This window comes from Carlito syrichta, unplaced genomic scaffold (genome assembly GCF_000164805.1).
Source record: "Carlito syrichta isolate Samal-C Ts95f unplaced genomic scaffold, Tarsius_syrichta-2.0.1 Scaffold305151, whole genome shotgun sequence".
Lineage (NCBI taxonomy): Eukaryota > Metazoa > Chordata > Mammalia > Primates > Tarsiidae > Carlito > Carlito syrichta.
Genome location: NW_007249247.1, coordinates 126,658 through 139,398, shown reverse-complemented (window position 1 = coordinate 139,398; position 12,741 = coordinate 126,658). Strand labels below are relative to the sequence as shown.

Here is a 12,741-nt window from a genome sequence, read left to right as displayed (position 1 = left end):
GTCTTACTATTAAGTGATACACAAAATTTAATAAGTCGTAAACTCTGTAATTTGACACTGAAAAATTATTTACTTTAAGGATTAGTGCAATTTAGGTCACCAGAAAAAATGTTTCTCTCTCTAGGAATCTCAGGCTATCACAAGCTTTCTACCTGTCTAACTTTTGTTATTATTATTATTTCTTTTTTTTTTTTTGAGTTGGAGTCTCACTCTGCTGCCCAAGCTGGAATGCAGTGGCATGCTTACGGCCACCCCAGCTCGACCTGCTGGGCTCCTGCAATCCTTTCGCCTCAGTCTTCCAAATAGCCAGAGCTACAGGTGCACGCTATCACACCCGACTAATTTTTTGATTTATTGTAGAGATGAGGTCTCGCCAAGTTGCCCAAGTTCTTTTCAAACCTGTGGGCTCAGACAATCCCCTCACCTCAGCCTCCCAAAGTGCTGGAATTACAGGCTTGAGCCACTGAACCCGGTCTATTTCATTTTTTTAAATAATTTTTTTTGTATTGATGGGGTTTCACTATTTACCCAGGCTGTTTTTGAATTCGTGGGCTCAAGCAATCCTCCTACCTTGGCCTCCGAAAATGTTGGGATTACAGATATCAGTCTATACACAGCCAAAAGTTTGTTATAATGATTTATAAAGATAGTAACATTAAAGAACTGTCACATTTTCTCTGTTATTTAAATCTCTCAGAGTTAAAATTAAATAGCCTCTGGATGAAATTTTGGAAAGGTAATTATCAGTTTTCTCTATCATCTAGACAAGTAATAAAAGAAAAAAAACTTAATAATTTTCTAGGAGGAGCCCCTACCCAGAAATAATTCACTCAATAATTTTATACATAAAAAAGTAAAAAACAGAACAAAACAATGTATAAATTGAGCAATACAGTATTATGTGGTCATTAAACTTACATTTCCAAATATACAAAATGAAATTTCAAGGTGTTTGCAATATAATTTCAGATGAAAAAATATTACTAATCATAAAAAGTAGGGTCTCATTATGTATGCTATATATGTGTATGTGTGGGCATATAGAAGAGACACACACACACAGATAAAATCATGTAGTGGCTAATTTTCATATTCTTCTTTTTACTTTTTTTTTTTTTTTGGTATTTTACAAGTATTCTGTAAAGAATTATAGAGTTTGTAAAAGGTTCTTGAACCTTATTAAAATCCTGGTTCCATATAACCTAGATTGAGTCTCTTACTGTTGTTATAATAAAAAAGTTAATAGTAACAAAGAAACTTACTTCTATGTGTCACCAGGAATAAGCATCAGTATTTCAGTCCTATTCACTTCATTATGTAACTAAACAACCCGCATTATTTTACTATTGACAACTGTCCTGAAAGCAACATGAACTTGGAAAGTCCTTAACTACTGACTTCCTGGATCTCAGCTTCCTCGTCTATAAAGTGAGAAAAATCACAGTAACTCTAGATAGGCTTAACTAGGTACATATAAAGTACACTAAAATACGGCAGTATTTAGATGGATTGCCAGGAACTTCTCAATGTTATTTATATTTGCTTCCCTATTTATAGAACTGGCAGCATATCCCCTTTCATGATAATGGGGATAGCTACCATCTGTTGGACACATTATACATAACTAAGTGACCAACACTTTACCTATGTTATCTTATTTAATCTTCACAACAGCACTGTGAGGGATTTTTATCCCTATATTCCTTGTGGTGAACTGGGACAGAGAGAGGTCAAGTGAGTTGGCCAAGGTCTCACAGCTAGTAAGTCACAGAGCAGGAATTTTCTTCCAGGTCTGTCAGACTCAAAAGTTCATGCTCTTTCTCCTATAACATATGGCTTTACACTTAGCAAGCGACTTTCCTCCTGCTACAAACATTCAAAGTGTATGGTTGCCAAAAGATTAGCTTCCTTTCAACAACCTGTCCATGGGAGAATGACAAAGAAAGATAAATACTACATGAGTGAAGTAAGGGTTTATAATTTGTCAAGTACCTACTCTGAAAGTTCCTAAAGAAACTTATTGTCTTGTTGAAGAGCTTACTCATATATTATGAAAAACTACTGTGTCCTGGATATCTTCCAGACCTTACAAACTCTTCCAAAATTTAAATCATCTTTCCTTCCAAACTGACTCACCTTCCTCTATTCTCTAATGGCAACACCATTATTCATCCAATCATGCAGTCTGTTTTCCCCTTCTCTGTCTGTTGCAAGTAAGAAAAAGGGTTGTGTTTATTTCACCTGTGACATGTCTCTTGAATACATCACCACCTTTCTATTTTCATCTCCGCATTAGTGGAAGCCCTGATCCTCTCTTGCCCTAGGTTATTCCAGTTGACTCTGAATATTAGTCTTCTTGCCTCCAGAATCACCCCCAAAATATCTCTCATACCACTATCAAAATTATCTTTCTAGAAAACAAACTTGAGCATGATATTTCCTTGCTTAAAATCTTCCCTCTCTTCCTACCTCCCAGAAGATGAATTTTTTTTTTTTGAAAGCAGGATTTACTGAGAGGACAGAAAAGCTCCCACAGTGGAAGGGGGCCCAAAGTGGTTGCCCAGAGATAAATTCTTAACATGGCATGTGGCTCTTCATAATGAAGCCCTGGACTTTATTTCTAGCCTCATATTTTCCAACATCACACATTACATTGTCACTACATTAAACTACTTGAATTTCTCAAATATACTAAGTGTTCCTCTACCATTATTTAAATTGTATGTTGTCCATGTAAACAAGAGTATATGAATTGAAAAGCATAGGAGTAATGCTAATGAACACTGGTCATGGCAGAACATAACTATTATCTTAAGTGCATATCTTTTACCTGAAATATAAGTCTCTGTTCTTTGAATTTTGGGTTTCTAAAATGTATATGCTAGAGTCCTATATAAATACTGGATGCTACTTTAGAAAGAAAGTTAATTTGGTAAATCTTCTATGAAAAAGCATTGATATAACCAACTGAAATAAGGAAGTAGATGATTTTACAAAGACAAATAAAATTGGAAGAGCAAGTATGAAATAGATTACAAAATCAAGAATGTTACATTTGCATTTCAGTTCTATTGTAGGTCTTACTGATGCAATAGCATTTAAAAAGTATTATCAGGCTGGGCTCGGTGTCTCAGCCTGTAATCTCAGCACTTTGGGAGGCCGAGGCGAGTGGATTGCCTGAGCCCATGGGTTTGAGACCAGCCTGGGCAACTTGGTGAGACCTCATCTCTACAATAAATAGAAAATTAGCCGGGCGTGGTAGTGCACACCTGTAGTTCTGGCTACTTGGAAGGCTGAGGTGGAAGGATCACAGAAGACCAGCAGGTCAACACTGGGGTGGCCATGAGCATGCCACTGCACTCCAGCCTGGGCGACAGAGTGAGACTCCAACTCAAAAAAATAAAAGTATTACTAATTCTCAATGTACTATTCTACTTAGCAATAGCCATTTCCATCCACTTCAATGTTGATTTTAACAAAGTATTTTTTAAAGTGTTTACATTTTTATGCCCCCCCTTCCCAGGCTGCCCCAATGAATATTCTTTGTGTAATTAATCCATTATGATTAAGAATATATGAACTGCCCCTGAAGGCATGGATTTCTGTGTTTAGGCATTGTTTGTTTTCTTTTATTGAAGGATTGACCAGCACAAAATTATTTCATTCATTTGGCAAGCTTCTGCCAGTAAGAAGCCTAAGTCACAAATTACAAGACACTTATTTACATTACTTACTTCTTTTTTAGCTCCCTCACTACACTGACATTCTGAAGTTAGACAACTAAGTAAGAATTAGGCTTTGGGGTTTTGGATCCCAATCAAACTTGACTCCTTGAGCTAATATTTCTTTTCTTTTTGCCCTCTGGGTCTAATTTCTCTGTGTTTACAGTACATGCAAACATGCTTCTCATTAGTATTTATTTACTACCACAGGAATCACTTTGAACTCTGCTAATCCTAGTGGAAATGCTTTTCTCAAAATAAACCCAGATCACATTGGGTTTTATCGTGTAAATTATGAAGTACCTACTTGGAACATGATAGCGTCAGTTCTTTTCTGGAACCACACGGTAAGCGATAGCAATGGCTAGGAATTATTATTTTTTAAGAACAGCATATCATTAAAATTAATATCTTAATGATATTAATTTTTTGCAGTATGCTTTGCTTTAAGAACCATGTTTCTTACCTCTCTGTTTTCCTGTTCCCAGAGCTTCTCTTCTGCTGATCGTGCAAGTCTTATTGATGATGCTTTTGCCTTGGCAAGGTGAGTTTTGTAATGAGACTAGGTTACTTAAAATACTGTAAGTTTTGTGATAAATTTTTTAAAAAAATGAATGACAACATTTAAGCATGAATCAATCTACTTAAAGTATCTAAAGCCACTATTTAAAACATTATTGTTTTTCTTAACTCTGTTTTTAAAAGCTCATATGAACCTTATAGTCAAAATACTAATATTAGCCCTTAACATACACACAAAAGCCCACCTACTGTATTGACTTTGAGTATGGCTTGTCTCTATCAGAGTCCTTGAACTGATTAGGAGTGACACTTGCAAACGCTCAAAAGTACACCTTCAAAATTTGATTTCATAAAAAGACAAGCAATGTGTTTCATAATTTAGTTCTCTGAGCCCAAGCCCATAGTACGATTTTATGGGTAGAATTTGTTAAATCTTGTTCAGGTCATTGGGGTGAGAAGAATGAGCCATATGCTCTAGGACTGGTCAGAATTAAGGTACCATTTAGTATAATTACTAGTACTAAAGGCATGGGAAAACTATTTTACATAGACTTCCAAGATAGTATATTGAAAGTCAGGCAGTTTTGACATTTTTAATGGAAAGAATTATAGAGTTAGAAAAAGGTTCTTGAGCCTTTTTAAAATTCTGGCTCCATAAAATCTTGATTGAATCTCTTAACCTCTGTCTGGCTCAATTTCCTTCTTATTCAAATGGAGATGACCTTATAAGACTCTTGTGCGGAATAAATGAGGTGACAGACATAAGGTACCCAAAGATTATCTAGCATGTAGAAAGTGCTCAATAAATTGTGGTACTTGACCAAAATGCATCCACTACTGATTAGTAGCCACAAAGATGCATTTAGAAAAGCGGTTTGGAATTTGCAATCTGTTTCCCCACTGTAGATAGTTTAATCTCCTAGATATGTAATAGATTAATTATTTTCACTCATTACAGTATACCATTCCCTCTTTTAATAAATATGAGCACCTACTATATGTCAGGTACTGTGTAGATGGTAGGAAGTTAAGTGGTAAAAGAAGATGATCAATAAGTATTTTAAAACATAGTAGAATCATTTACATTTTTTTTTTAAAACTCCTGAGAATGTCCCATGACCTTTTCCAAAGCTCAACTTCTTGGCTGTTAACAATTACAAAGAACAGTAATATTGTTGCATTTTCATTCCCATTGTAATGCAGATGGTTCTTTTTGTTCTAAGATGAAGTAAAAGCCTCCTGAACAGCTCTTTCTGAGGAACTAAGTATAAAGCAAATAACTTACACTACTGAAAGACTTTCTCGCATTTGGTCAACTCCCTAGCAATGGCCTCATAAAATTTTGAAGAGCCGTGGAAAAAAAAGAAAGTGAAACAAAATTGAAAATCAAAATATATAGAATCACAAAACAACCAAGCTGGAAAATATCTGAACTATACCTAGCACAATTTCCTTCTGTAACACATGAGGATAATGGGACACAGAAAAGAACAGACTTCATAAAAGTTGATTAGAGCTGAGAGGACAGTGTACAAAACCGTTTAAGCTAAGACTACTGTGAAACTTTAGGGGTGAGAGAAGCAGAAATGAGTAAATAGGTAGTGCTTGTGGCAGGATGAGAATTTACACAGATCTACTGAGGTGTTCGAAAAGGAATGTTAGTAGCATGTTTAATAATCAGGACTAAAAGGGTACATCTGAAAATAAATGTATTTTTTATTTCCCCGTCTCTTCAAACTTGATCTGAGGAACTAGTGTTTTTACTGCCCTGGCTAGGCAGATGACTCTTTTGGTCCTATGGAATAAATATTTACTCCATCACTTCTAGGTCAACCAAATCCTCTCAGTTCTATAATATACCCAGTCAAGTACAATCATCAAAGCTTTCTACTTAATTTAAAGCAGGGGTGTTCAATCTTTTGGCCACATTGAGTAACCTTTTGGCTTCTCTGGGCCATATCAAGTAAAGAGGAATTGTCTTGAGCTGCATATAATATAATATAATATAATATAATATAATATAATATAAATTTGACCTTATTTTTGTAATACTTGTCTATCAATGTCTGGTTCAATGGAAGTGGTTGCAATTCTTAATGAGTTCTCAAGGTGCTCATCAGAAATGTTTGTTTAAATTTTGTTCTTCGTGTGCTTCATAATAGAAAACAGCTACTCACAAATGAGTATGCTGCCAAAAAGGAATGTCATGAATAAGGCGCAAGTGTGAACTTCAAAAATGGAACTCCACGTGGGGTCACGAAGAAAATATATGCTAAAAAACACATTATGTTAAAATATTTTGTGGGGCTGTAATACTAGCTGTCCTGGGCCACATGTGGCCTGTGGGCTGTGAGTTGGATATGCCTAATTTAGAGCTTCTCCCTGCCCCCAACTCAGACCAGTTTCAGGCCAGCCACCTGCAGTAGGAATGGGGCGATGGATCTCTTAATTTCCATGCTTGGAATTTCTACATCTTCCTGCTCACCAAACTGCCCCTGGTTCCTCTGATGCTAAGGCAAGAAGAGCAGGGAGAAAGAGTAAGAGAGAAGAAGAAAGAGCCTGATGTTCTGTCTACTTTTGGTCCTCTCTGAACTTTGTGGATGTTCAGTGCTGATTCTTTTCCTAATATGGTGTTCTCATGGGATTTTTTTCCACCCATGTCCATTCCATCTCCAAGGGTCTTTCTCCTGTAGTTCCTTTGAGGTGGGTAAGTGAAAACCTCTGACCCACTTCCAGTCCCTAGAAAGTTTTCAGGTATTCTTCGGCCTGACAATGTTTGGAAGGACAGGCCACCCCATGCAGTCCTGTCTCTTTACTTTGAGGTCAGAGCACTAGCCAAACAGTCTCTCTTTTAGATTTCTTAGGGTGTCAGACACCAGGCCACTGTGCCGCCAAGCTCCAGGAAATACAGGTAAAACTCTTCAAGTTGTCCCATTGAACCCCTATTCCTTAGGCTTAATCTAACAGAAAATCATATTGTACCTCTCTCTGTTGGAAGGGAGAACATTTACAGTATATTGACAGTACTCTCCAAAAACCTTATACTAAAATGTCTCACTTTTCTCCTAAGCCTCTCCAATCTCTTTTGTAGACTGGCAGTGGGTTTTCAGTTAAGAATCACAAAGGCCTCTTCTTGACCATGTTAGTCCTGCTTCAGGATCCTGCATTTTTCTTTGGCGAACAGGCCAAGGGCACTGGTCTTGGTAACTTGCCAAAACTGAGACAGAAGAATTCTTTTTTTCTCCTGTTACAGTAGCGTGTTTTTTCTTCACAATTAGTTTATACTGTCCTCTGCAGCCCACTGTTTGCTACAGCCAGGAGTGGGAGGTGTAGTGACATAAGGGAAAGCAGAGACTATTGACTGGCAAGCATGTTGGGGGGGGGGAGCAGGAGTCACTAGGTGAGGGAAGAAAGGCAAAGAGGACAGCTTAAAAGGCCACCTAAGATAATGATTCAATTAGAATTTCATCCAGGATTCAAAAATCAGTGGCTCTAAGGATACCAAAGGTAAGGGTCAACTTAGCAAATAAGGACCCAGTATTCCTAAATTCAACAATTTACAAGCCAAGCCAAGTTTATGAACTTCTAGGTATACTGGGTTTTAACATTTTTATAAGTATTTGCAGAGGTAACCAAAGAACAATACAGAACTCTATAAGCAAATTTTCCCATCCTCTCATGAACTACCTTAAAGGAAGGGAGAAGATGGAGAATGGGAAAAGAATCCAACAGATATTTAGTTAATTTAGTTAATTGTTTTAAGTCAGAAATCTGAATTTAATTGGCACGTTCAGTTTGAAAGACTAGACAGCTGGGAACTTTTTAATGCACTTCACACCACCTGAAGGTCTTGCTGAAGAACGCAAGCACATGGGATCAGTTTCACTCATCCAAGTACCTCTCTCAACCATTTCACTGTTCCTCTAAAGAGTCATGTTTGATAAAACACTGTTCTTATCTCAGTCTTCTCTAAGAAGGACTGTGCGGTCTTTCTAAAAGTTATACCCAGGAAAACAAGAAACAAACCTTCTGCTATAAGAGTCTCCCAGCCTTCCTACATGCCATGGTCTAAGACAGAAGAGCAAGAATGCTCTCATATGACCTCTTTGTCCTCAATCTCCATTTTAGTTGTAGCGTCTATCCTCTCTATGCTATATATTATAGTCAAATTCTATGATTTAAGTCTCCCATGCTAGGCTCTCACTATGTAATCTCTTTTTTTTTTTTTGAACAAAGAAAATTCTCGACCAAGTCTGGCCCTTCAGAAGGTTTTTTTTTGGTCTATGGACTTAACGGATTCCCTAGACGCAGAGTCTGAAATGGACGCACGTATACACATGGTGTTTTGGAAAGAGTATTCTCAGGAGAGAGGGAATGAGAGAAGCAGCACAGGAGGAAAGCTGAGCAAAATGTGGTCCCAGCTGGAGGCTAACTGCGCCAGATTCCCCTAGAAACTATAAAATGTACCAGAGGATGGGTCCACCTTGAGAGAAGCTGGCTGACCTTTTGAATTTCTGAGTCAGACAATCAATGGTGGGGGAGAGGGGAGCATAAAACCTCTTAAGCAAGATGGTTGTCTTTGGCCAAGGGCTATTCTCCGGAGGAAACAGCAGCCAGCACAGCACTGCAAGGGCATCTAGGTAGGGCACTGCAGATGTCTTTGCGCTAAAAACTAGTTCTTACACGACAGTGACAGCATTGCCTAGGAAATTGGGATAAATGCAAATTCTCAGAACCTACCTCGGACCTATTGAATCAGAAACTCTGGGAGTGGGGCCCAACAGTATGTATTTAACTAACCTTCCAGGTGTCACTGATCTATGCTCAAATTTCAAAATTCTTGTTCTAAATGATATCACTCTTCCTCTGATGTACCAAATACTACTGATTCAGTGGGTAGGAGCTGTAGAGCAACATGCTTTGTGGGGGATTAAAAGTGCATCAGCTTAATCCTCAAAATATTACCTATATAATATCAGCCAGCAACAATTCACTCCTACTCCAGTGTTCTGATCCTGTGACTCAGACTTTAAACAATGACTCAAAAGTAGGACTCCTGCTCAGCTATCAAGTGTGTTGGGAAAATATAAGGTGTTAGAATAGGATGTTGATTTTTCAAGCATTTGAATACATAGTATTTATTCAGGACCTTTGGATCATTGGATTCCCTCCTTACTGTTACTTATGCCACTCAATTAGCCAATTCTTTTGGCCCTAGTAACCAATGCCCATTTCTCCCAATCTTTTCACCTACTGGATATGTGCAGCCCACTTCGTTTCTGACCAAAGAATCTGTCATTCTTCCTTAACTTTCAGTCATCTCCTCACTTATTTTAACCTCAGAGTGATAACTATTCTTTATAGGTTTCTTATAAAAATATCAATTGGATATAGTCTTTGCTGTATCTAAGAAAATAGAGAATCATCAAAGTTAGAAAATTCCCAGCTAAGTTTCAAACATCAGCACACAATTCTATAATTTTTTTTTTTTTTTTTTTTTTTGAGTTGGAGTCTCACTCTGTCGCCCAGACTGGAGTGCAGTGGCCGCTCCCGGCCACCGCAACCTCGACCTGCTGGACTCTGGCGATCCTTCCGCCTCAGCCTTCCAAGTAGCCGGAATTACAGGCGCGTGCTACCACGCCCAGCTGATTTTTTGATTTATTGTAGAGATGAGGTCTTGCTGCCCAGGCGGGTCTCGAACCCGCGGGCTCAGGCAATCCACTCACCTCAGCCTCCCAAAGGCGCGGGATTACAGGCTGAGCCACCGAGCCCGGCTTAATTTTTTTGCTTAATAAACATTCTCAATAAAACACTCCAATATTATTTATACTTTTATTAAAGAAGATTGAGTGTTCAAAAAATAAATAAAAATATAAAAATCAGGAACTAAGAAGATATGAGTACAAATAAGCTCTCTGAACTGAAAATAAACTCTGTATCATATCTTGTCCATACAAATCATGTGCTATGGAAGGTTTTCATTCCTATCTATTTCTTCATTATTCTTTATTTTTAAAATGATCTAAAATACAATAGCACTTAATGTACCTATATTCCTAAGTTCAATAATTTACAAATCATTCTTAATTTAAACCTTTTAAATTTAATTTAAGACACTATTCTCATCTAGGATACACGTGAGGCTAAAATTTAAAGTATGGCAGGTTCCTGAGAACGTGATTTCAAAAGATTCTAAAATTCCTTCAAAAGCGGAAGAAATTTAATTCTTTACATTTTGAAGTGTCAATAATATCTTCACATTTTCTGAAAGAGAAACATCTACTTTTATTTATGAGAATTACTGGGAAATGTATAAGAAAGAAGAGGCTATAAAGAAAAATATAAGTTCAATTTGAAGTATTCAGGATTCACAATTACTATTATTCATGTTTCCTGTTTATAAGCTAATGTAAATAATTTCAATAAAATACATTTATAACGGTACATTTGTATACTATAATCAGCTTGTGAACCTAAAATCTAAAAGTTTCTATTCATCAGTATTAACTGTATAGCTAAGTAGCTTTTGTTTAATTTGAAATTTTGCTGTAGAGATTTTTCAAATGTACATCTTAATGTCTTTCTTCCTCCTTGCAATTGAATGTATGAAATACTAATATATCATTTTGAACAAAACTTTTTGATTAGGCCTCAACAATAAATGTAATTCCTTAATTTTTAATGGAAGAATACTCCTCAAAATGGAATGCTTTGATCACCATATTAGTAATTTTAGTCAGCCAGAAAGTAGAGTCTATGGTGTTTTTTAAACTGTTTTTTTTTTCTTTCTCAGAGCTCAACTTCTAGATTATAAGGTGGCTCTGAACTTGACCAAGTATCTCAAACTGGAAAAGGAGTTTTTACCATGGCAGAGAGTCATTTCAGCTATAACCTACATCATTAGCATGTTTGAAGATGATAAAGAGCTATACCCAGTGATTGAGGTGATGTCTGTGCTACAGTATCTTATGAAAGTAAATGTTTAGCTATTAGTAGAATAGGATGCTTTAAGAGAGAAGGAGCTCCTGGGAACACAAATATCTATCTGCTTGCTAGGTGGAGTCAAAGGAAAGTGCAATGACTTGACTAATCAAACCAAAGATGTGCTATCTATTCTTTCTCAATTTGAGGTATAGCAGTATTTGAAGTCCTGTATACCACTTAAATAAGGTAAATTTTGGCATTAGAAGGAATACAGTAAATAATATCTTGATTAAAATATATAATATTTTAAATCATAAATGCTAAGTATATCCTGTCCTGCTGGTTTTTCCACATTTAGAGTTTATTATATGATAGTCAATCTAATATTTTATTTGCTTTCTGATTTCTATAGCACATTGGAAGGACATTCATAATTTTAAACAAATTCTGAATTCAAATCTCTAGCTCTTGCCCTTACTAAATGAGAGATCATTTACTAAATGAGAGATCTTAGATGAATGATTTAATATTTGTGGGTCTTAATTTCCTTTGTATAATAGGAATGTCAGCTCTTACCTGTCTATGGTAATAGATAGTGAGGATTAAAAAATAAAAAGGTGCTTTTTAAATCCTAAGGCAATATACAAATAAGTTATTTTTATTATTTCATCAATACTTCAACAATCTTTTTAATGCAGAAGGTATGTTGGGTGTTTTTTCCTCTGGTAACCAAGAAATGGAGATTAAAAGGGACTTGCTCAAAGTTTTATAAAACATTACAGAAAGATCCAGGATGGTTCATGTCTTTGGGATTGAAGCAAAATTGCAGAGTGATAAAAATTGAATGCATTCTTTTCCTAAAAGCAAGTCCAAAGTTCTCTGAATTAGTAGGAAAATAGATTAGAACAGGGGGCTAAACATCATAATAATTGGAATACTGTAGATAAATAGTAAATTATTACTCATTGTACATTATGCTTTTATTTCAGGAGTACTTCCAAGGTCAAGTGAAGCCCATTGCAGATGCTCTAGGATGGAGTGATACTGGAAACCACCTCACAAAGTTATTTCTCACCTTTTTAAAATTAATATTCATTTAGTATTAGTGTGTTTTAAGACATGTTGAAAAGTGCTTAAGGACCTGACTTGGTTTTTGTTTTTGAAGGTTACTCCGTGCCTCCGTGTTAGGGCTTGCATGCAAGATGGGAGACAGAGAGGCCTTGAACAATGCTTCCTATTTATTTGAGACGTGGTTAAGTGGTACTGTAAGGTGATTACTTGCCTGTTTTCATTTCTAGAAGACTTTCCACTGAGAAAAGAGTCATTGAAATCTCTGAACACAGTTTTTTCTTCTAGCCTTCCTGTGAATCTTAGGCTTCTGGTGTATCGGTATGGGATGCAGAACTCTGGCAATGAGTCTTCATGGAACTTTACTCTTGAACAATACCAGAATACGTCATTAGCTCAAGAAAAAGAAAAACTGCTCTATGGATTAGCATCAGTGAAAAATGTCACTCTTTTGTCAAGGTAAGTTGGGCTTTTATTTCATTTATATGAATGGTATTTAACACTT

The 12,741-nt window shown here is 36.5% G+C and overlaps 1 protein-coding gene across 1 annotated transcript in view; it reads left to right on the top strand.

The window, feature by feature from the left end:
• Window positions 1-12,741, top strand: part of ENPEP (glutamyl aminopeptidase) — a 98,296-nt gene that overhangs the window by 73,305 nt on the left and 12,250 nt on the right. The window contains exons 12-17 of the mRNA XM_008061227.1: window positions 3,933-4,069; window positions 4,211-4,266; window positions 11,038-11,188; window positions 12,158-12,231; window positions 12,334-12,438; window positions 12,525-12,695. Coding sequence (XP_008059418.1) covers window positions 3,933-4,069; window positions 4,211-4,266; window positions 11,038-11,188; window positions 12,158-12,231; window positions 12,334-12,438; window positions 12,525-12,695 — 694 coding nt within the window. The remainder of the gene's footprint in view (window positions 1-3,932; window positions 4,070-4,210; window positions 4,267-11,037; window positions 11,189-12,157; window positions 12,232-12,333; window positions 12,439-12,524; window positions 12,696-12,741) is intronic.